Source organism: Bos grunniens, chromosome 18, assembly GCF_055505025.1.
Source record: "Bos grunniens cultivar Pamir isolate PY7600 chromosome 18, Bosgru_T2T1.0, whole genome shotgun sequence".
In the NCBI taxonomy this organism is placed as follows: Eukaryota; Metazoa; Chordata; class Mammalia; order Artiodactyla; family Bovidae; genus Bos; species Bos grunniens.
The window spans coordinates 43,712,905-43,738,095 of record NC_141182.1 but is presented as its reverse complement, the minus strand read 5'-3'; the positions used below and the strand labels follow the sequence as shown (position 1 = coordinate 43,738,095).

At 44.6% G+C, this 25,191-nt stretch overlaps 1 protein-coding gene across 1 annotated transcript in view; it reads right to left on the bottom strand.

The window, feature by feature from the left end:
- WDR88 (WD repeat domain 88) overlaps nucleotides 1-25,191 on the bottom strand; it is a 48,180-nt gene that overhangs the window by 14,270 nt on the left and 8,719 nt on the right. The window contains exons 2-7 of the mRNA XM_086351765.1: nucleotides 22,513-22,623; nucleotides 16,721-16,809; nucleotides 15,408-15,471; nucleotides 10,798-10,936; nucleotides 8,087-8,216; nucleotides 1,308-1,495 (exon numbers count right to left, since the gene is read on the bottom strand). Of these exons, the coding sequence (XP_086207891.1) occupies nucleotides 1,308-1,495; nucleotides 8,087-8,216; nucleotides 10,798-10,936; nucleotides 15,408-15,471; nucleotides 16,721-16,809; nucleotides 22,513-22,623 (721 nt within the window). The remainder of the gene's footprint in view (nucleotides 1-1,307; nucleotides 1,496-8,086; nucleotides 8,217-10,797; nucleotides 10,937-15,407; nucleotides 15,472-16,720; nucleotides 16,810-22,512; nucleotides 22,624-25,191) is intronic.

The window sequence follows — 25,191 nt, the reverse complement described above, 5'->3', positions numbered from 1 at the left end:
CACTATGTTTGGGGGCCTCTTTAAACAGAAAAATCATAAACAAAAAGCACAAAATGGAAAAAAAAAAGTGGAACTAAATAGATCACAAAAAAGACATCTTATGGTAAGAGAACTGGAAGAAGGCAGAGGGTCACCTCATTCAGTCTCAGTTGGGAACATGTGCATATGGCAAATTTGTCGCTGCTCTGCACATATCCATGGATGGCTGCAAAAGTGCCATAAGTATTGATTTTAGGGTCACAAATAAACTTTACCCAGTAGATAACTTCACAAATACAGAATCTGCAAATAGTGACGATTGATTATTCACAACTCTGAAACCTAAATGGAAAGCCAAAGACAGAAGCTGGTGGGATACCTCATAGGAGGATCTGACTTACAGAGATGCTACTTCTGAAGAGGGAAACATTTCACAAGTCAGGCCCTGACTATGTGCGTATTGGTCGGGTAGCACCCCGCCCCCAGCCCCTGTCACACACAGCAAGCCCCACTCCCCACAAGGATCGGGGAGTACAGCATTTTGGCTCCTGGATGTCAGGAGCAGTCATGGCCCTCACTGAAGCCAGTTGCCCCTGGCTGTTTCCTGTCATTGTTCCTGGTCGCATCTATGCCTCTTTATCTGGAAACGGCTCCACAATGTCCCATGGGGAAACACCCCTCACCTATTCTCAGTGCCTCTGGTTCAGAAGGCACGACTCTGACCTCAAGCTCCGGGGATAGGTAAGTCTCCCAGGCCTGGCCAATCAGAGACTTCCATTCCCTGTGAAAGGGGCGGGTTCACAGATGGGCATATGTCAGCTGAACCAATGGGAGTCTTCCCTGGGACTTGTGTGGGTGCCATCAGAAAGAGGGCCTCTCTTCGTCTAGGACTGTCAGTAGCCAGAACTGTTGTTGGCCTAGACCACCAGAAGCCATCTTTGCCTCTCTGAGGAGAAAGGTCAATACAAAAGAGAAACTGAGCTGGGCGGGAGGTGGGTGCGGGGGAGGGGGCAGAGTGGAAGAGTTGGCTTCCTGAGAGCATTATCTGAGTGTCTGGATCCAGCTACTCCTGAGGGAGATCAGTCTTGGACTCGCTCATTACAGAACTTAATAGATTTACTTTGTTGCCTTGGCTACATCAAGCTGAGTGTCTGTCACTTGCAAACGTGTGCATCTTTCTCTTGATTCTTGAGGAAAATAAATCCACCTTCGCTGTGGGCATCATTGGAAAGCCTTTCTTTCTAAGGAGGGTCCATGTGAATGGAACATGAGGAGCTTGGCCCCAGCAGCCCCACGGTGTGGAATCCTTTGATGTGTTAATTACTCACTGTCTCTGGCAAAGTGGCAGGAGCTCACGCAACCTTCATGGCCCTGCATCAGAGTCACACAGGCGCCACGGTTTCGAAACTCCCCAGTATGGACATTCCATATTTTCAAGGTTTTATCCCAGGAGCTTGTACACAGGAAATGGCCACTGAAGGTGAAACAACAGTTTGAGATGGCATTGTTATGTGCCCTGCAACACATGTGAGAGGGTGCACACATTAGCATGTCACTCCTGGAGAATCTGGAGACATATTTAAAGCAGAGGTGAGTGGAGTGGGCATTGGAGCTGATGCCTTGTGACTTAACGGTTATCACTTTTTTGATCACTGCCTACTATGATCCAAATATTAATTAATCTAACTATGTTACACTATTCCAGGAGGTCCCAATAATGGCAATATTGAATTTTTTGGCTGGATAATTTTTTGTGGTAGGAGGATGTCCTATGCATCGTAGGATGTTTAGTAACATCCCTGGGCACTCCTTAGCACATGCTGGTAGCCTCCATACCCAATTATGACAACCAGAAGAATGTCCCCCATACACTGCCAAATGTCCACGAGGGGACAAAATTGACCCTGGCTGAGAACCACCCTATTCAGAGCTGCTTGAGGCTTCAGAAAAAAGAGCAGGTGGAAACATTGTGATAGTTAATGGACTAATAGCCTTTCAGGTTTAAGGTGGGTCTCCTCTGCTTCTCCCTTCCCCTCCTTTCTCTCACAGACAGGGGGGCATGGCTCCTTTCCCCCATCTTCACCACCCTCTCTCACTCACTCCCCTTACTTCTCCTCACACCAAATGCTCTCTTTTTCCCTCTCCCTCTCTCCTTATCTGTCTTCAGTGCCACTAAAGCATATTTTAATGTTGGGCATTTAATTAATAAAGTTTTGGGCTACTTATTCTCAATTTTTTAATGTCTTTTAAAATTTTGTTTATTTTCGGCTGTGTTGGGTCTTTGTTGCTTCGTGGGCTTTCTCTAGTTGTGGCGAGTGGGGGCTACTCTTTAGTTGTGGTGTGAGGACTTCTCATTGCCGTGGCTTCCCCTGTTGCAGAGAATAGGCTCTAGGTGAGTGGGTTTCAGAAGTTGTGGTATGTAGGCTCAACAGTTGTGGTTTCTGGGCTCTGGAGTACAAGCTCAAATAGCTGTAGCACACAGGCTTCATTGCTCCACATTGTGGAATCTTCTGGGATCAGAGACCTAATCCATGGCTCCTGCATTGGCAGGCAGATTCTTTACCAATGAGCCACCAGGGAAGCCCAAACTATCTTATTTTTTAGGAAAAAAAAATTGTCAGAATTCTGCTTTTTGTTTTGTTTCATGACCCTCAAAGTGTTTTCCCTATGATTCTCATCTCCTGTAACAAATAGGGTTTTCGGTCTAAACTATAAACATAATTGAGCATCTCTGAGTAGCCTAGATTATAATATCAATTCATCTAACTGAAGAAAAGGTTGAATAAATTGTTTTCTAGCACCCAAGTCAGAGTTTTAGACTCTGTGTTGGTTCTTTGACGTATACAAACTAAGTAGGATCAAAGGAGAAGAAATGTCAGCTTCTCAGGGGTGTCCAGGCTTAAAATGTTCAAGTCCCAGTGCCTGGTGGGGTAAGAACCATCCCAGCATTTACTGGAGGTAAATAGCAAGCCCTCCTCTGATTCCAGAAATTGTCACTGAGGTTTCAACCAAGGGTATCTGCTCCAGGATGGGACTCTCATTTCAGATCAGTTTCATGTATCATAAAAGACCATTTTACTTAGTACAAAAGTTTGGGGGAAATGTTTGTGTTGCACTTGCAGTTCTGGACAAGATGGAGTCAATGTACTGCTCCCCACTCCTCCTGTTAAGCACAGCTAACAACCCTGGGCATTTATAGAGCAAATAGAAAACTGTGAACAGTGGATAAGAAAAGGCAGACTAGCTAAGGATCTTGGGACCCAAGGATGGCATGCTGTTGAGTACCTACAATTTTCTTTTTGCTTCTTATATCCTGAACTGAGGACTGGGGAAGCTGCAACCCCCAAAACAATACATGAATACGTGAAGAATACGTGAAGTCACTCAGTCGTGTCTGACTCTTTGCGACCCCATGGACTGTAGCCTACCAGGCTCCTCTGTCCATGGGACTTTCCAGGCAAGAGTACTGGAGTGGATTGCCATTTCCTTCTCCAAAGGATCTTCCCAACCCAGGGATTGAACCTGGGTCTCCTGCATCGTAGACAGATGCTTTACCGTCTGAGCCACCAACAATGAGGACTGGATAAAAGGCTCCCAAGAAAAGCCTGTTCTCTCTAGCCAAAGAGATAGCCTAGAAAAAGAACAGAAAACCTTTAGACAATACCTGCCTTACTCCAACCAAAAATCTTAGGGAAAACTGCAATCCCATCCCCAGCACTGTCAGCAAAGGCTGAGGGGGAGTCTAGACTGCCACTCTTGCCAGGTTCTAATGAGGCAGCCTGCTAAAACAGAAGATTTAAATAACATTAAGAGTCTCATAATACTCAAAATGTCCAAGATGAAACTGAAATTCACTCATCATACTAAGTAACAGCCAGGAAAATCTCAACATGAATGAGAGAGAGAGAGTCAACAGATGCCAATACCTAGATAATACAGATGTTAGAATTATCTGACAAGGATTTTTAAGCAGCCATCATAATAATGCTCTAGGGCTTTCCCAGTGGCTCAGGGGCAAAGAATCTGCCTGCAGTACAGGAAGCACAAGAGACACAGGTTCAATCCCTGGGTCAGGAAGATCCCCTGGAGAAGGAAATGGCAACCCACCCCAGTAATCTTGCCTGGAGAATCCCCATGGACAGAGGAGCCTGCACAGGGTCACAAAGAGTCGGACACAACTGAAGTGACCTAGCACGCGTACATAAAAATGCTCTAATGGACAATTATAATTCTGTTTAAAATGACCAAAAAGATTGAAAGCTTTGCAAATAGAAGATATAAAGAATGACCAAATGGAAATTTTAGAACTTAAAAATACAATAACAACCAAAAAATAAAACTCAATAGAGATGATATAGGAAATAATCAATAAATATGAAGACAGACACTATAAATTAACCAATCCAAAAAACAGACTGAAAAAAAAAAAAAGAGAGAGAGAGAGAGCCTTAGGAACCTCCGAGAATATAATGAAATATCTAACATTTGGGGCATCTCAGAAGAAAGGAGAAATAAGATAGAGCTGAAAAAATAATCAAGGAAATTATGTCTGGAATTTTACCAAATCTGGCAAAGAACAGATTCGAAAAGCTGAGTGAATCCCAAGTGGGATAAACTCAAATAAATCTATATTCAGACACAGTATAATTCTACTTTTGAAAAGTAGGGACAGAAAAAAATCTTGAAAATAGCAAAAGAGAAATGACCCCTTACTTATAGGGGAAGAACAATTTGAATGACAGTGGATTCCTCATCAGAAACCGTGGACGCCAGGAAAAAAGTGACATGATAGCCTTCAGATGAGGAGAGAAAACAACTGTGAATCCAGGTTTCTATATCTATCAAACATATCCTGCAGGAATGATGGGAGGATCAAGATGTTTTCAGATGAAGGAAAACTTAAGAGAATTTTTTTTCCCTCAGAACTACCCTATAGGAATGGCTAAAGGGAATTTTTCTAAACAGAAAATGGTGAAAGAGGAAAACTTGGAACATCAGAAGACAGAACATGGTCAGCAAAAACATGGGTAAGTACAATAGATCTTCCTTCTCCTCTTGAATTTTCTAAACTACGTTTGACAACATTAAAAAATTATAACAAAGTACTTATGCTCCTTGCAAGCTTCAGAATCAATTAAGTATGGATTTTCAAAATTATCTAGCAAGAACGGCTATATGATTTTGCAAGGCCCACTGCAAAATTAAAATGCAAGTTCCAAGTTTCTCAAAAACTATACACAGTATTCATGACATGATCCAGAAATTCGTCTCCTAGGTATACAGCCAAAAGAATTAAAAGCAGGGACTTGAACAGATATGTGTACACCAGTGTTGACTGCAGCATTATTTTCAATAGCTAAAAGACAGAAGCAACTCAAGGATTCTCCAACAGATAAACAAAATGCAGTATATACATGCAATGGAATATTGTTCAGTCATTAAAAGGAATGAAACTCTAATACATGCTGTAACATATATTAGATGAACCTTAAAAACATTATGCTAAATGAAACAGCCAGACACAAAAGGAAAAATAATGTATGATTCTATTCATATGAAATATCTAGAATAAGCAAATTCATAGAGGCAGAAAATAGAGGTTACTTTGTTGTTGTTGTTCAGTCACTAAATTATGTTTAGTTCTTTTTGACCCTAGGAACTGCAGCATGCCAGGCTCCTCTGTCCTCCACTATCCCCTGGAGTTCTCTCAAACTCATGTCCAGTGAGCCAGTGATGTTATCTAACCATCTCATCCTCTGTTGCCACCTTCTCCTGCCCTCAATCTTTCCCAGCATCAGGGTCTTTTCCAATGAGTCAGCTCTTCACATCAGGTGGCCACAGTATTGGAGCTTCAGCTTCCACACCAGCCCTTCCAAGGAATATTCAGGGCTGATTTTCTTTAGGATTGACTGATTTGATCTCCTTGTAGTCTTGGGGACTCTCAAGAGTCTTCTCCAACATCACAGTTCAAAAGCATCAGTTCTTCAGCACTCAACCTTCTTTATGGTTCAACTCTCACACACGTACATGACTACTGGAAAAACCATAGCATTGACTATATGGACCTTCGTCAACAAAGTGATATCTCTACTTTTTAATATGCTGTCTAGGTTACTAGGGACTAGGATTGAGGGGAGTGGGGAATTATTGTTCAATGGGTACTGAGTTTCTGTTTGGGTAATAAAAGAGTTTTGGAAATAGTGGTGATGGGTGTATAATATTATAAATGTAATTAATGCCAATACTATAACATTAAAAATTTTGTACATATAATGAGACAATTAAAAATAATGATAATATCCCCCAAACCACTGAATTATGTACATGAAATGGTGAACTGTAGGATGCATGTGAATTATATCTCAGTAAAACTGTTAGGAGAGAAAGGCAGCCAGAGGGCAGGAAGGAAGGAGGAAAGTGATGGCTTCTCAGGAAACAGCGGTTATGAGACAGCTAAGAGAATTTTTCACTCTGTATTCTTTTGTACCTTCAAAATGTTGTACTGGCTGCATGTTTAACATTTTCAAAAAGCAAATTACGTATTTTTGAAATAAAAGCATTTGAGGTCCCTTGTTCAAGAATGAAGAATTTTGGGACTTCCCTGATGGTCCAGTGGCTAAGACTCCAAGTTTTCAATGCAGGGGGTCTGGGTTCCATCCCTGGTCAGGGACCTGGATCCCATCTGCTGCAAATAAGAGTCCCCATGCCACAACTAAAGACCCTTCATGCCACAACTAAGACCTGGTGCAGTCAAATGAATAAAAATATTTTTTAAAAGTGAAGAACTTCAAGATGTTGACGGCAGAGCAGTAAACCAAGTATGAGCCCTCCTGTGTGCGGGACCCTGTGTAACTTCAGAATTTCATGCCACGAAGCCTGCCCTGTCCTGCAGCACTGAGAATCCTTGACTCTATATTTTCTTGCTAAAAAAATACATTTCCAGAAAATTTATAAATGTGGTTCAATCGAATACACCAGTAGACAGTTTCCTTATTTCCCTTTCCACCATCCTTGGGGGAACAAAGCAGAGTTCCAGCTCACAGCTGGAACTGCGGTCCCCTCTGCTGCCTAACCCTCCTCACTGCCACCACCGAGCAGCTCTAACGAGCAGAACAGGCATCCATAGCCCCTGCTGACCCCAGCAGCCACAGAAGTCAGTCTCAGTAACAGAGCTGGTGCTGAGTGGCCACCACGCACCCTACACTAAGGACTTCCGTCTGTTGTCTCATTCACACCTCACTGGGGCTCAGTTTGCAGGTGAGGAAACTAAGGTCAAAGGTCACTCAGGATGGGAACCTGCACACTCTTAAGCCCTGGTCAGACACCCACGGGAAAGCCTGGCCCAGGCCAGCAGGGCTCATAACTGAGCCAAGTGGGCAGGACGACACATTCTGAGGTCATGACTCCGGGTCACCACACCTGGTGCTGGTGGCCACAGACAGAGTGACCCTTGCGGGCCCTAGAAGAGGAGATCTTCTCATTTTGCAGGAGATGCTGGAAACCCACATTTGGGGAGGCAGAGGGCAACTCAGCACAATGTTTTCCAGTGTTGGCTCACACTGAAACAAATGCCTCTGAGGCCCGTCCCAGCCCACAGGCCACAACTACAGTAAGTCCCCTACGTAGGATTAATTTCTGTTCTGAGACTGTGTTCGTAAGTGCAATTTGTTTGTAAGCCCAGCAAACCTGGCCTAGGTACCCAACTAACACAATCAGCTGTATAGTACTGTCTTACAACACTTTTCACACAAATAATAGGTACATGAAAAACAAACACCAAAAATAAAACATTTACTATTACAGAACCTTGAAAAGTACAGTAGTACAGTACAACAGCTGGCATACAGGGGCTGGCTCAGACGTTCACGTCTTTGAAAGCTTGCAACTTGAAGGCTCGAATGTAGAGGACTTACTGGAGTGGCTCCCCCTTGCTTGCCTGTGCCCTTCCCATTCTGCATCTCCAGCCTCCTCGTAGCACCACAGTGGGCCACAGCTGGAGATGCCCCATGTCCACACCAGTTGGGGAGCTGAAGGTGCACAGGCCAAATCCAGGAGGGCGTGAATCCCGCCCACCTCGCTGTTGCAGCACGCTGCCCAGCCTCCTCACTTGGTGATGGTGAGCAGCGTGGTCTGTGACGTCACGTCCCAGATCTTGATGCTCCTGTCAAACGAGACGGAAGCCACCCTCTGGCTGTCGGGGTCAAAGCAGCAGGCGGTGAGCGACATCATGTGATGATCTGAGGCACAGGGAAAGTGACTTGATACCGTGCCTTCCACACTCTGGGCCACATGCCACGAGGTTGCTCCCCCAGACAGCGACAGTATAATAGAAACACAACTCTGGTTTTCACAAGGAAGGGACTCTTCACTTGCATAATCATTTCCTGAATGCCTGCTGTATACCAGGCCTCGAGCCAGGAGCTCTGCCCTCTTCCCCCTCAGAGGTCACAGGCAGACACCTCTGAGCAGGCAACAACCTGCAGCCAATGTCACGGCTCCAAACCAACGAAAGGAAACCTGGCCTAACCCTGAGAGATTGCTAAAAGCTATGGAGGGAAACAGGAAAGGAAGAGTGCTCTAGGCAGAAGGAACAGGGTGTGCCAAGGCTTGACATGACACAGCGTGAAGGAGCATGGTGTGCAGACAGGCCTTAGAGTGTGAGGAGAGAGAGGACGAGGTGACACATCAAGGGAAAAATGCAAGCTGTGTGGCAGGACACGCATCACGGCTCCATGGTGATGAAAATAAACATTAAATGTATGTGGGAAGCAGTACTGTGTGCGTGTGTGTGTTTGCACATACACACACTCACTGGAAGACCCCCCAGCAATGTACTGTTAATGATAGGTACCTCCACAGATGAACCTATTTGCAGGGCAGGAACAGAGACACAGACGTGGAGAATGGACTGTGGACACAGTGGGGAAGGGGAGGGTGGAATGAACTGGGAGAGTAGCTCTTACGTATATACACTACCACGTGTGAAGTAGTTAGTGGGAAGCTTCTGTATAGCACAGGGAGCTCTGCTCAGTGCTCTATGATGACCTAAAAGGGTAAGATGTGGGGGGTGGGAGGGAGGCTCAAGAGGGAGGGGAATATGTAAACATACAGCTGATTCACTTTGTTGTAGAGCTGAAACTAACACAGCATTGTAAAGCAGTTATACTCCAATAAAAAAAAAATACCTATCTCACAGTACAATTTAAAAAAACCTTCTTCCATTGAACTTGAGGGATATAAAAATTCAAATCAGAAGAAATACTGTGGAAGACTAGAATAAATAAATTATAAGCAAAGTTCTTTAAATTAAACATAATCATAATAATAGGTCCCTCCAGGCTTCCCTAGAGAAGGAAATGGCAACCCACTCCAGTAGTCTTGCCTGGAAAATCCCATGGACAGAGGAGCCTGGCGGGCTACAGTCCATAGGGTCGCAAGAGTCGGACACAACTGAGCCTCTAAACCACTACCACCGGGGAGAAGACAGGACAGGCACAGCAGTCATGTCTGACTGTGACGCTATGGACTATCGCCCACCAGGCTCCTCTGTCCATGGGGATTTTCTAGGCAAGAATCCTGGAGTGGGTTGCCATTTCCTCCTCCAGGGGATCTTCCTGACCAGGGACCGAACTCACGTCTCCTGCGTTGAAAGCAGATTTTTTTTTTACCACTTTAGCCACTGCGGAAACCCACTGCTTACACACTTTGAAATTTTTTTCCCAATGATTATGCTTTTTTCTTCTGAGTTAACTGTTAACTCACATGCAGTTGTAAGGACTCCTACAGAGAGACCCTGTATGCCTGTCACTCAGTTTCCCCCAATGGTGACCTCTTACACAATGATTGCATAGGATCACAACCAGGAAATTGACATTTGATGACTGTTTTTTCAGGAGTTGCCATTCTAGTCTTTTTAATTATCTGAATTTGTTTTTTTATACATGATAATTGATAGTAATAAAATTGCTAATCATCACTATTATAAAACACTAGAATAAATATGTTATTAATAATCAGTGATTATTATTTTTATGGGCTTTCCTGGTGACTTAGCAATAAAGAAGGAAGAATGTGGGAAAATACACATAAAATGTTAAGAAGCCTGGAAAGAAAGAAAGCGGAGTCGCTTAGTCATGTCCAACTCTTTATGGCTCCATGGACTGTAGCCTGCTGGGCTCTTCCATCTACGGGATTTTTCAGGCAAGAATACTGGACTGAGTTGCCATTTCCTTCTCCAGGAGATCTTCCAAACCAAAGGATCGAACCTGGGTCTCCTACATTGCAGGCAGACTACCATCTGAGCCACCAGGCAAGCCAAGAAGCTTGGATCTTCATTCAATAAAACATGAACTTTAAATGTCCATGTGAAGCTGGAGCAGAACAATGTTTCATTTATTATAAGCATGAGACTGAGTGGAAAAGCCTTAACCACTCTTGATTTTAATTGCCCATGTTTTTATCCATCAGGGCTTTCCTGATAGCTTAGTTGGTAAAGAATCCACCTGCAATGCGGGAGACCTGGGTTCAATCCCTGGGGGTTGGGAAGATCCCCTGGAGAAGGGAAAGGCTACCCACACCACTATTCTGGCCTGGAGAACTTGGATTCTACCCACTCCAGTATTCTGGCCTGGGTCACAAAGAGTCGGACGTGACTGAGCGACTTTCACTTCACTTTTATCCATCAATGTCCCATCTTTAATGACATGGTTCACAGCACTGCTGATTTACCAAGTAAAACAATAAAGTCACTGTCATTCAAGCGACAAGTGGCTGTTATCATAATAGACAGAACAGAGCAGGGAGCCCACACAAACTCACCTTTGATACGGGACACAGTGGTGGAGTCTTTCGCATCTATTATAAAGATTCCATGATCCACATCCAAGCCCAAGACCACGTATTTACCATCAGGGGAACACTTAGCGGAGACTATGAAGGTTTCATGACTGAGCTTCCACTGCAATAGAGCAACAATCAAAAGGTTTCTCTCTAGCCCAGTGTTCCAGCAGGACTTTCTGAAATATTCTATCTAGGCACTGTTCAATACGCCAGCCACTGGCCACATGTGGCCACTGAGTTCTTGTAATAGACTAGTGCAAACAAGGAACTGAATGTTTAGTTTTCATGAATTAATTTTTAATTAATACATGTAATTAATGTGTGTCCAGGAGAGACGAACAAGGATAGGGGGCACCGAGCAGAACTGGCAGCAAGGTTCTAGTAATGGCCAACTTGGCTCTTGTTCAGTTTGGTAAACAAGTCTGCCTGGAGGACAAGACTCTACAGTCCCAGCCCCTCAGGACAGAGAGCTACTCATTCTAGGAAAGGAAAATCTCTCTGTATGTCATAAATTATGGTATTACTGTTGTGAAGCTTTTTAAATATGCTCCCCAATTCTTTGACAGTCCTCTCTTCACAAAAGTGAAAGTCACTCAGTCATGTCTGAATTTTTGCGACCCCGTGGACTGCAGCCCAGCCGGCAACTCTGTCCATGGAATTCTCCAGGCAAGAACTGTAGAGTGGGTGTCCATTACCTTATGCAGAGGAATCTTCCCATTCCAGGGATCAAATCTGGAACTGCAGGAATGTAGGCAGATTCTTTAACGTCTGAGCCACCAGGGAAGTCTCAGGGTGGAGTCTAATTACCCCAAGGGTGTGGGCTCAACCCAGTGAGTTACTTCTTTGGATACAACATAGCAAAAGTGGTATGTTGTAAAACTAGTATCACTGTTGTGATACTAGGTCACAACAGAAACCAGGGCTTTATCCAAAGAAAACATACAGATGGCCAACAGGCGCATGCAAAAATGTTCAACATCACTAATCACTAGAGAAATGCAAACCAAAACTACAAAGAGCTATCACCTCACACCAGTCAGAATGGTCATCATCAAAAAGTCTACGAATAATAAATGCTAGAGAGGGTATGGAGAAAAGGGACCCCTCCTACATTGTGGGTGGGAATATAATTTGGTGCAGCCACTACAGAGAACAGTATGGAGGTTCCTTAAAAAACTAAAACTAGAGCTACCCTTGGAGAAGGTGATGGCACCCCACTCCAGTACTCTTGCCTGGAAAAGCCCATGGATGGAGGAGCCTGGTAGGCTGCAGTCCACGGGGTCACACAGAGTCGGACACGACTGAAGCGACTTAGCAGCAGCAGCAGTAGCAGCACAGCTACCCTATAATCCAGCAATCCCACTCCTGGGTATACATCTGCAAAAGATGAAAATTCTAATCCAAAAAGATGTATGTGGGACTCCCCTGGTGGTCCAGTGGTTAAGAATCCACCTTCCAATGCAAGGGATGTGGGTTTGATCCCTGGTCGAGGAACTAAGACCCCGCATGCCACAGAGCAACCAAGCCTGCACACCACAGCTACCAAGCCCACACGTTCTGGAGCCTGTGTACCACAACGAAAGATCCTTCGCGACACAACAGACTCTGCATGCTGCAACTAAGACCTGACACAGCGAAACAAACAAACAACAAAAAGATCCATGCACCCCAATGATCACAGCAGAACTATCTACAATAGCCATGACATGAACACAACTAAAGGCTCACTGGTAGATGAAGAGATTAAAAAAAAGATATGGTATGTACATAAAATGGAATACTACTCAGCCATAAAAAAGAATGAATTATTGCCATTTGCAGCAACCTGGATGGACCTAGAGATTATTAATATCATACTAAGTGAAATAAGTCAGACAAAGACAAATATCATATGATATCATTTATTGTGGAATCTTAACAAAATGATACAAAAGAACTTATTTACAAAACAGAAATAGACTGGCAGACATAGAAAACAAGTTTATGTTTACCAAAGGGGAAAGTGGGGGTGGGATAATATCCTATAATGCAAAAGAATCTGAAAAAGAATATATGTGTTTATATTCATAAATATACACGTTTATAATGTACACATATATACACACACATGCACACAAATACATACCTGAATCACTTTGCCATATGCCTGAAACACTGCAAACCAGCTATAACCACAAAAATTAAAAAAAAAAAAAAGAAGAAGAAAACCAGGGTTTCCTCCTGCCATCTCTTGAGTCGCTTGCTCTGAGGGAGTAAACCGCCATGTCCTGAGGACACTCAAGCAACCCTATGGAGAGACTTGGGTGCAAAGGAACCGAGGGCTCCTGCCAACAGCCAACTTGGAAGGAGACCCTCAGTGAGCCTTCAGAAGACTGCAGCCCCAGATGACATCCTAACCATGACCTCACAAGAAACCTAAGCCAGAACCACTGGCTAACCTGCTCCAAAAGTTCTGTCACGAAACTCTGCAAGGACTTCCGTGGCGGTCCAGTGGTTGAGAGTCTGCCTGCTAGCGCAGGGAACACAGGTTCAATCCCTGGATTGGGAAGACCCCCACGCTGAGGGGCAACTAAGCCCAGGCACCGCAACTACTGAGCCTGTGCTCTAGAGCCTGTGCTCTGCGACAAGAGAAGCCACCACAGTGAGAACCACAATCAGAGAGCAACTAGAGAAAGCTCATGTGCAGCAAGGAAGACCCAGTGCAGCCAAAACACGTTAATTATTTCAGAAAAAAGAAACTCTGCGTGGCCATAAATGCTTGTTGCTTGAAAATAAGTTCCGGAATAGTTTGTCAAGCAGCAGTGGATCACTAACTCAGCCCTATAGATGGCAAGTGGCATGGACATCCTGTGCAACAAAAATAATAAAAGTACTAAAACAAGTTTACCGAAGGGACTTCTCAGGTGGTCCAGTGGCTAAGACTTCTCACTCTCCATGCAGGCAGCCTGGGTTTGACCCCTGGTCAGGGAACTAGAGCCCGCATGCCACAACTAAAGATTCCACATGCTTCAACTAAGACCTGGGGCAGCCAAATAAATAAACAAATATTTTGTAAAAATAAATAAAAACATCCTGGGGAGAGTTTTTTAACAAGAAGAGAACGACAAAGAGGCTAGAGACAAGAGCAGGACGTTTATGTGAGATGAAATAAGCATTTGGGAAAATGCTAAAAGTCAGGAGTAATCAGTGATCATATATAATGACACTGTTGTCAGCAGAACATGTCATGTTATCACGCTTGCCCGTGTTCATATGTAAGGTGTGTACAGGAAAAGAGACACCAAGATGCTAACTGTTACACTATTTTTTTTACACTGGGCTTCTCTTTCTAAAAATGTTTCACAATGAAAATAAATTAATCTTTGCACTAAAAAGAAAGTTTGTTGTTGTTGTTGTTGTTTTTAAGGAGAGAACAGAGGAGAAAGGGAGAAAGGGAGAAGAGAGGTGACGAGAAGCTGCCTGGGGTGGGGTGGGGTGGGCAGGGAGGGCAGCAGGGATGGAGCAGGAAACCCTGCAGAGCGCCTGAGCAGGCTCAGGGCTGCCCGGACATTAGGCAGGAGACAGAGGGATCCTGGGCCCATTGGATGGATGGATGGATGGATGGTGGCCCCTTCTCAGATGGAGAACAGACTGGGAACCAGTTGCCTTGTCCTTTGGCCACATGGCCTTTACCCTGTGGCCTCAGCTCTACTTCCTGCCCCTGTTAAAAGCCAACATCCCACAGGGGAGGGTCTCTTTTCCCACACAGTTCTCTCAGTTTGTAATGCTACCCTCCCTACCTCTACTTCTTCCCTTATACCCATCCTCCCCATCCCTGAAACAGAGCCCTCCTCTGCCCGCTTCAGATAGCTTTCCTTCCCTGAAGCCCACCATCCATCACGTTGGGTCCCTAAGAAAATTTTCCTTTCCCGGAAGATTGGCTACTCTTCCCAATCCATGACCAGCTCAAGGCCACCTAAGGCCCAGCAAAGAACCTGTATTGTAGGCAGGGAAGGAGAGGGTGAGATGAACTGAGAGAACAGCATTAACACACATATATATATATATACTGCTGCTGCTGCTGCTAAGTCGCTTCAGTCGTGTCCGACTCTGTGTGACCCCACAGACGGCAGTCCACCAGGCTCCCCTGTCCCTGGGATTCTCCAGGCAAGAACACTGGAGTGGGTTGCCATTTCCTTCTCCAATGCATGAAAGTGAAAAGTGAAGGTGAAGTCGCTTAGTCGTGTCCTGTGTCTGACTCTTTGAGACCCCATGGACTGCAGCCTACCAGGCTCCTCTGTCCATGGGATATACTACCATGTGTAAAACAAAAGCTGGCAGGAAACTGCTGCATGGCACAGAGATCTCAGCTCGATGCTCTGTGATGACCTAAAGGAGTGTGATGTGCTGGGCGGGGGCAGTGGGAGGAAGGCTCAAGAGGGAGGGGATATATGTTTACATAGAGCTGATTCACATCACTGAACAGCAGAAACTAACACAATATTGTAAAGCAATTATACTCCAATTAAAACATGAAAAAAAAAAAAAAAAACAAAAAAAACCAGAAGACCCTGTGCTGTGACATCTCCACCAGGGCAGAGCATACATACCAGCAGCTTGCCTGTTTCAACGTCCCAAGCCCTCACTGTTTTGTCATAAGATGCTGCAACGATTCTGGAAAGAAAATGACAAGAGTCTTAACGACCCAGACTATTACGCCTGTGGTTTCTAAGAAAGATCAAATATTTAACAGACAGTTTCTACAGTTTAGGACCAAGACTGCAAAAAATACTTGAATCTTTCTAAAGATACTTCATGAGGCCCCTGGAGAACTGGGGGTTCTCAGTGAAAACAGAAAGATCCTAACACAGAAGGCACCATGACACCATTCTCTTCCTTAATCCTTTAATCGGCCACCCAAATATGTCCTTTTCTATCTGGGGCATTAAAGGTATCATTTCTTCTATTCTGTAATTGACTTCTTTTAGAAGGATAGCTACAACTCACAAGGATCAATCACTTCTTGTACTGATTTCACATCTTTTTTTTTTTTTTACAGGATAAGACTGTCATAGCTCATTTTATTCTGAATGCTTTCTTGTACATTTACACTATTAGGCTGGCTAAAGAGTTCATACAGATTTTCCCATGTTATGGAAAAGCCCTAATGAATTTTTTGGCCAACCCAGTAATATAAGTGTACCCTTGTCTTCTTACATCGCATGTTTCAGTGACAATGTGTCCTCTATATGAGATAAATTCCCATGAAGCTTACCCTGGAGTAGGAAGTGACAACCCACTCCAATATTCTTGCCTGGAAAAAGAGGAGCCTGGCAGGCTACAGTCCATGGGGTCGCAGAGTCAGACATGCCTGAGCGAATGAGCATGTACATGAAGCTTACATTCCCCCATGTGTTTTCATTAGTAGATTAATTTTGTAGCTGCTGCTCAGGGTAAAAGCAAATCCATTTTAAAGCAAATCCCCTTTTAAAGGCTCATCTCACATCTGTGTGAAGCGTGAATGCAAATGCACCCCAGGGCGGCCTCCCAAACCAACTCTCCCCAGGTGACGGCTCAGGCTTTCTTCCTGGGCCCTGGTTTCCCCCTGTGACATGAGGGCCTGCACTGAATCACTAGCGAACCTTGCAGCTGGTCCACAGGTGTGACCGCGGGAAAGAAACTCCACGGAGAACATTCAGAGTGGCTTCAGTCACAGTACATTTCGTCTTTTTGGCATTTAAAATTTTCAGAGTCACCACATCTACTTGGTTCTCACAGCAAAAGATGGAAACCATGAGACCAGCATACGGGAGTGTAAGGTCAGGTGTTTGCTGAAAAGACAGTGAAGGGTCCCTGGCATGCTGTGTGCGGGCCTGCCCTTCCCGCTCACCTTCCTGACCAGAGTCAAATGAGGGCAAGTCACCTTCTGCTGTCAGCTGTGATGCTGCATTCTAAAACAGGACCTTCGGGCACCGGCTCAAAATCCCGAACAATGGATCCATCCATAGCATCCTCGGATCAGCAGGAGAGAGTGGGAGAGGGTCAGAGGTCACTAAAGTGTCAACCGAAGCAATGAGCTGAGTTCAGCATCAACCCTGAGCTTGGTTGAGTACCCACGGTCCTATGACGCTTCCCCCAGCTCAGAAGGGTGAAAAGACTTCCCCACCACTCCCAGGGCAAGAAGGCCACCATCACCATCCACGGCATCCCCAGGAAACTCCCCGTCCATGGAAGTGGCCCATGGAAACGGGCCACTCTGAAGGCAAAGCTGCAAACAGGTAATATTCTTGTTCTCTCCTGGCCAAAGAGGCTTCACAGAATCTAGCAAGATCTTTCAAGAACTTTCTAAAAATTCCCACAGTTTGAACCAGCAATTCTATTTTGGGGCGGGGGCAGGGCGGCCCCCGCGGGGACAGTCTTCCCTAAGTAAATAATCTAAATTGTGGTCAAAGACTTGTGCACAAAAAAGGTTCATCAATGAACTTACGGTTGCCAGGGGGGAAGAGTCGGGGGAAGAGATAGTTAAGGAGTTTGGGATCAACATGCACACACTGCTATATTTAAGATGGATAACTAACAAGGTCCTATTGTATAGCACAGGGAACTCTGCTCAGTGTTATGTGGCAGCCTGGATGGGAGGGGAGTTCGGGGGAGAATGCATACATGTATATGGATGGCTGAGTCCTTTTGCTGTCCATCTGAAACTATCACAACATTGTTAATTGACTATACTCCAAATGAAAAGTTTAATGGAAAAGGGTTCGTCGTGTGTTTTAGGGGACAGACAGCAAACTCACCGGCAGCAGTCTGTGTCCACCTTAAGGGGGCAGTTAAACTCTAAGACAGCCAACAGAGGGACCCAGGCAACTGTTACCACACTGAAGGGAGATAACTAGAGAATATGATGAGGACAAAGTAGTAATAATAACTGGTAATATGATAGGAACAATGAGGGCACCAATGTGAAAGGTGCTTGAGTGACAGAAATAAAAATGCTTTCAATAAATGCAGAGACTTCCCTGGCGCGCCAGTGGTTAAGATTTCACCTTCCAGTTCATGGGGTGCAGGTTCAATCCCTGGTCAGGGAGCTACGATCCCACAGGCATCGTGGCCAAAAAACCAAAACAAAAACAACAGTGTAACAAACTCAATAAAGACTGTAAAAATGGTCCACATCAAAAAATCTTTGGAAAAAAAAAAAATGTGTCCACAACTTTTCAGGATAAGCCGAGGTGGAAAGTCCCCTTGAAACAAATGCTATTAGCAAGACAATGAATTTCTAGAAAGACCCTGCATTGTTATGTGAAATCATGGTGCCTGGTTGGGAGAGCTTTTGGCCTGACCAGACTAGGCCGGGACAATTCTCCCTGATATGCAGAGACCAATTCAATTAAGACCATAAGCCTGCTGGCAGGCAGAGGGCTCTGTGTCAGGGGTCCCCAGGACCACCCTCAAGACTGATGATTCTCCAGGATTCATAGGACTCAGAATACAGGCATGCTCACAGCTAAGATTTACAGCAGCCAAAGCACACAAAGCAAAATCAGCAAAGGGAAGGGCACATGGGGTGAGGTCCAGAGAAAACCAGGCACTGCTTCCAAGAGTCTCTCCCTAGTAGCATGGAAACATATACACTAAGATATGTAAAATAGATAGCCAATGGGAATTAGCTGTGTGACTCAGGGAACTCAAACAGAAGCTCTATAACAACCTAGAGGGGTGGGAAGGGGTGGGAGGTGGGAGGGAGGTTCAAGAGGGAGGAGACATATGTATACCTATGGCTGATTCATGTTGATGAATGGCCAATGCAATATTGTAAAGCAATTTATCCTTCAATTAAAAATAAATAAATTTTGAAAAAGACAGTCTCTCCCTGTGAGTAGCATGGGATGAGCTTAATTCCTCCAGCAACCAGTCATAACAACACGTCAGGTGCTGTCTTCTAGGGAGGTGCACCTGAGCCTCGGGACCCAGATTTTTACTGGGGTCTGGTCACACAAGCATCACCCACGTGGACTGCACAGTCTGGACACAGCAAGCCCCCTGCATCACCTAGGGAAAGATTCATATGACTGTAGGACAGTGTTTGCCAGTGAAGTTCCCAGATGCCAGCCAAGGCCAGCCTTGCCAGCGGGTCTTTGCAGGGACAGCAGCTTCAGGCCACCTGTGCAAACTCTTTTCTGCACAGATCCAGTCCCTCAACCCCTGCTCCATGAGACTCTAAACAGCCAGGTCCTTAATCAAAGCCCCCTGGCAGGAAGAGATACCAAAGAGGAACTCATGGAGGCAGGAGATATCCAGGCTGGAGGCTCAGCTCATGAGCCTCATGACTTGGGAAGAAATGACTGCCTCTGATGGCCGATGATCCTGGAGAAGGAAATGGCAACCCACTCCAGTGTTCTTGCCTGGAGAATCCCAGGGACGGGGGAGCCTGGTGAGCTGCCGTCTATGGGGTCGCACAGAGTCGGACACGACTGGAGCGACTTAGCAGCAGCAGCAGCAGCAGATGGCCGATGATCCAGCCTCCCTGGAGGGTGTGTTACTCTAAAAAAAAGTATGTGTCTGAGGGCTTCCCATGTGGCTCAGCTGGTAAAGAATCTGCCTGCAATGAGGGAGACCTGGGTTCGATCCCTGGGTTGGGAAGATCCCTAGAGAAGGGAAAGGCTACCCACTCCAGTATTCTGGCCTGGAGAATTCCATAGACTGTAGAGTCCATGGGGTTGCCAAAAAAAAAATGTGTCTGGGAACTAAAAAAAAAAATGATCACTGTGGGTCCTGAGGATGAGGCCTATTGCAGTCTCTGGCTTTAGCCCTGGGCCAGCTAATGGCAGCACTAGAACAGAATGTGAGGTCTATGGGGCTGCACAGGTTCAGTGCTCGATAGTGCCACCATATGGCCAAGAGGGAAAATAGCAATCGTGGACTGATGACCCTCTTGGAAAATGAGCACTGCCATGAATTGCTTGGCAGGAGAGCTACATGGCAATAGAGCCAGATGTTGCCAGACAGTGGAAATGTCTATGTTTTGTACTGAATGTTTCTTGAAATAACTGGGCCATCGGCTAGGGGTATGGGAAAACAAATGGAGACAGTTACCCCTTCACTTGACGTTTGGGACCAGGAACCCTTTCTGTGGATTCAGATAATTGAAGATTGGTTGGTTGGACTTTGAATGAATGGTGAGAACGTGGTTCTAATAAAGGCGGTGAGACGGTATTTGTAGCCCATATTTACTGTTGCTATATAAACAGTTTTACTGTGTGGTCTCAATTTCATAAATATGTGTACACATGTTCAAACAGGAAAAAGAAACTACACTCCAACCTTTTCACGGCAGTTTACCCACGATTCACAGAATGATTTTTTTCCTTTGTGTTCTTAATGTTTTTTGTTCTTTTGTGTTTCTTATGTTCTTATGTTTTTTGATAAAGCCATCTTACCTTCATAATATGAGAAAGACTAGCAAAGCAGTTTTTTCTATAATGACTGAAAAGAGATGTACCATACTAGAGGACGACTGGGTGTAAGATAAGGATAATTTTTTCCCCCACTTCTTCATACATTGATGGATTTTCTAAATTATTCACAATGATCTTCAGTTAGGAGAAAGGGAGCCTTTTTAAAGCTTAAGCCAGGGGACTTCCCTGGTGGATCAATGGTTAAAACTCCGCACCCCCAATGCATGGGGCCCAGGTTTGATCACTGGTCAGGGAACTAGATCCCACATGCTGCAACTAAAACCCGGTGCAGCCAAATAAATAAATAAAGGCTAAGCTAGATATTTGGGCTTGTGGTGGGTTTGAGGGGGAAAACAGTGATGAGAGTGGGGGAGAAAAGAGAGAGGCAAGGAGACTTTTTCCAAAGATACCTCAATGGAGAAGGTGATGCACATGGTAATGACTTGTCACCCCCTGAGGGAGGGCTCACCCAAGAACTGTAACTGGGGCAGGGAGAGCCACAGGAGGAGCCAGGAGCAGAAACAAAGATGGAGAAAAGAGAGCCAGGAGGAGCAAAGAGGACCTGTTGGAGGGGCAGCTAAGGCAGGGAGACCAGAGAACTGGGTGATTTTGCAACTAGGCATGAATGTATGAAGGAGGGCAGAGGGTGGAGAGGGAGCAACTGGAGAAGGTGGAACAGAGTGGTAGGGCTGTGAGCAGGTCAGGGATGGAGGGAGTTTGGACAGGCTGCGGTGACTGCATCCTGGAAGGAGCATGGAGTAGGCAGGAAGCAAGGGCAGTGAGGCTGCTGTGGGGAGTCAGGGATGTCTTGATGGATGGTCCCTAATACTGGGACAACCAGAAAAAGCAGGCAGACTTACCCTTAGAGAGAGAGAAACCCTTTGGCCAAAATAGACAGAAACCCCTGTGAGTCTTCCCACTGACTCAAAAGGTGAGCAGAACATGAGAAAATCTGAAGATGGTAAAGCAGAATGCACACTTAGAAAGTCACCAACCTCCCTCCCCACAGGTGATGACAACCAGCAGAAGCCCCCTTGCTTCTGGGCCTTCTCGGTCATCCTAGAGGACTAAGAAAGGGCCTGGGGTTTCCAGAGGAACCAGTGGCGTTCCCAGCAAGAAGATCATGGGGCTGGGTGGAGGGGGTGGTGGATAAGGGCCACAGAAGAGAAAGGAGTGGATGTCTGTAGGGACCTGGAATGGGCCAGGCAGGCCCTGGAGTAGCCCCAGCTCTCAGCTGATCCTGAGGGGCCTAGGGAAATTCAGGGAGGCCTAGGAGGTCATGTAACCACCCAGGGTCAAATATCTAGTATGTCCCTAATGTGGGGCTTGAACTATCTGGAGAGCTCCCAAACCCTCCTGGCTAGTCTTCCTGGCTTGGAACCCACCAAGACCCAGAAGATGTCCCTCTAAGGGTATCTGGAAGGTGAGAGCTATCCTCTACCTAGTTGCCCAAACTGGAACCCAGGAATTAGCCTTAACTCGCTCCATCCTGTCCCCCTCCTGCTCCTGAAGCCAGAGGAGATAGCAAAACTCCGAACTGACTGTCCTCCCCAGGGGGCCAGCCTCACCACACAGTCGTCTGCAGAATGGCCCCCGATGGTCATTGCCATCTCCCAGTCCTGACACTTCCTCCTCTTCTCCTGAATGACCAGCAGAACACCCAAGCAGGCCCGCCAGGGTCTGCTGGCTCTGCCCTGAAGACTTTGAAAGAGTTCACAGCGGCCACCTCTCTATAGCCTCATCTGACCATCACACCCCTGTTCCTGGGCCCCTGCCCCCTGCATCTTACAGCACTGACCTATTCTCTGGCCTGCCTCTCCCAATCACTCTTCACGGACAGGTCCCAGGTTTGCCCACTTTTCTGTCCTCTTGTGATCGCCCAGGCCTGGACATACCATCTCTGTGGATGGAACTGAATATTCCAAGTGAGGAGACCCAGAGAGATGACACAGCTCAGAGACCCTCAGGCACATCCTCCAGCAAAAGCTGGCGAGCTCCTGGTCCAATGGTCTCCACCCCTGCTCCCACTGTTTCCAAGTCAACAGGCTGACAGCAGCCACACTAACTTCATCTCTCTCCAGTGACTTAACACTAGAGTGAGCCCTCACTTTGCTGCTGCTTCTTGCACTTTGTTCAGAAAGGCTTCTCCAATCTTTGGGATCCTTGAATGTCTGGGAACTCAGTACTAGGGAAATCCCATGAGAGGTGACATAAGCTTATGGGATGTTTTGGCTCCGCCTAATGCAGGGCCACCTACCCACAGCTTCACGGTGCAGTCATAGGAGCCGCTGAGGACCTTGGTGTCATCCACACAGAAGTTACAGGAACTCACAATGTGCTCGTGTCCCCTCATAATTTTAAATGGGATCTGAAAAAAGGATAGACTGAGTGAGTTCAGAAGGTTGCAGAATACCAGATTAATATATTTTTTTTAATTAGAATTCTCTTATGGCTTTCATTTATTTTTTTAATATATTTTTTAAATCAATAGCATTCTTATACACTTGCAATGAACAATATAGAAAAAAGTTAAGAAAAAACTGCATTTACAAAAGCATCAAAATAGGAATAAATTTAATCAAAAAAGTGTAAAAATTATACACTGAAAATTACAAAACATTGCTAAGAGAAATTTTAAGACTTAAATAAATGGAAAAGCATCCCATGTTCGTGGATTAGCAGACTTACTATTCTTACGAAAATACTCTCCAGAGTGTTTATATTTATTTATTTGTCATTTATTCAACACCATCCTTCTGGCAGACTTCTTTTCTGAAATTGACAAGCTGATCCTACAATTTATAAGGAAACTCAAGGGAAGCAGAAGAGCCAGAACAATCTTGAAAAGGAACAAATGTAGGGGACTCTCAATTTCCAATTTCAAAACAATGTTCAGAACATACAAAGAGACAGTAATCACGACAGTGTGGTACTGGCATAAAGACAGACATACGGACGGAGGTACTAGAGCTGAGAATCCAGAAATAAGCACGCATAGTTTTGGTCACTTGATTTTCAGCAAGGGTGTCAAGATAAATAAAAGGGGAAAGAAAAAACCTTTTCAACAAATTGTGCTGGAACAAGTGAATATTCACATGCAAAAGAATGAAGTTGGACACTTACCTCATACCATATACAAAAATTAACTCAAAATGGATCAAGACCTCAATGTGAGTGCAAAAATTACAAAACTCATAGAAGAAAACATGGGTGTATATCTTTGTGGATTTGCAGTGACCTCTTAGATATGACAACGAAAGCAATGACAATGATAAACTGGACATTATCAAAACTAAAACTTTTGTGCCTGAAATGATACCATCAAGAAAATAGAAAACAATAAAAAGAAAAAATGTTTAAAAGGAAAGTAAAAAAACAACTCACACAATGGAAGAAAATGTTTGCAAGTCATGTATCAGATTAAGGATGTGTATATGGAATACATAAAGCACTCTTAAAACTCAGCAAGAAGGAGACAAACAATACAAATTAAAAATGAGCAAAATATTTGAATAGGCATTTCTCCAAAATAGGTATGTAAATTATCTACACACACATGGAAATATGCTCAACATCATAAGCCAGTAGGGAAATGTAAATCAAAACCATATTGAGCTAAGAGAATAAATCCTAAGCGTTCTCGTCACAAGGAAAATATTTTTAATCTATTTCTTTAATGTTGTATCTATATGAGATGATGGATGTTCACTAAACTTGTTATGGTAATCATTTCATGATGTATGTAAGTCAAAACATTATGCTGTATACCTTAAACTTATGCAGTGCTGTATATCAATGATACCTCGATAAAACTGGGTTAGGTACATTCAATTGCAGTACCTAAATATAAAAAACAGAACAAACCAACCAACCAAGGAAACATATTGAGGACTTTCTGGTAGTCCAGTGACAAAGAATTCACCTGCCAATGCAGGGGACACAAGTTCAATTTCCAGTGTGGGAAGATTCCACGTGCTGAGGGGCAACTAAGCTGCTGCTCCACACCTGCTCAGCCTGCACTGCAGAGCCTGCGAGCTGCAGCTACTAAGCATGTGAGCTGCAACTACTGGAGCCCGAGGGCCCTAGAGCCCCTGCTCTGCACTGAGAGACGCCACCACGATGAAAAGCCTGCACACCACAACTAGAGAGCAGCCCATGCACAGCAATGAAGACCCAGCACAGCCAAAAATAAATAAATGAAGATTACAGGGCTGCTATATAGATCAGTCTACTAAAAGCAACCCATTATATGCATCTGCCACAAACATCGAAAAAATAAAAAGAAACATTGAGATGCCACTTCATACCTAGAACAATGTCTATAATAAAAAAAAATCATATAACAAGAATTGATAAGAATGTGGAGAAATCAGAACTCTCATATATGGCTAGTGTGATGTAAAATCGTGCAGCCACTTTGGAAAATAGTTCAGCAATTCCTCAAAAATTTTAACATATGTGTTAACTTATGATGCAGTAACTTTACTCCTGGACTGCACCTAAGAAAAATGAAACCATACGTCCAAACTTTAACATGGGCCTTCATAGCCATAGTAGTCATGATACTGAAACTTGGAAACACCACACACCCATGGTCAACTAATCTTCAACAAAGAAGGCAAGAATATACGATGGGGAAAAAACATTGTCTTCAGCAAGTAGTGTTGGGAAAGCTGGACAGTTGCATGTAACTCAATGAAATTAGACCACTGTTCACACCGTACACAAAAACAAACTCAAAATGGTTTGAAGACTTCAATATAAGACACGATACCATAAAACTCCTAGAAGAAAATGGGCAAAACATTCTCTTACATAAATCATATCAATGTTTTTCTTAGATCAATCTCCCAAGGAAAAAGAAAAAGCAAAAATAAACAAATAGGACCAAATCAAGCTTATAAACTTTTGCACAGCCAAGAAAACCATTAAAAAA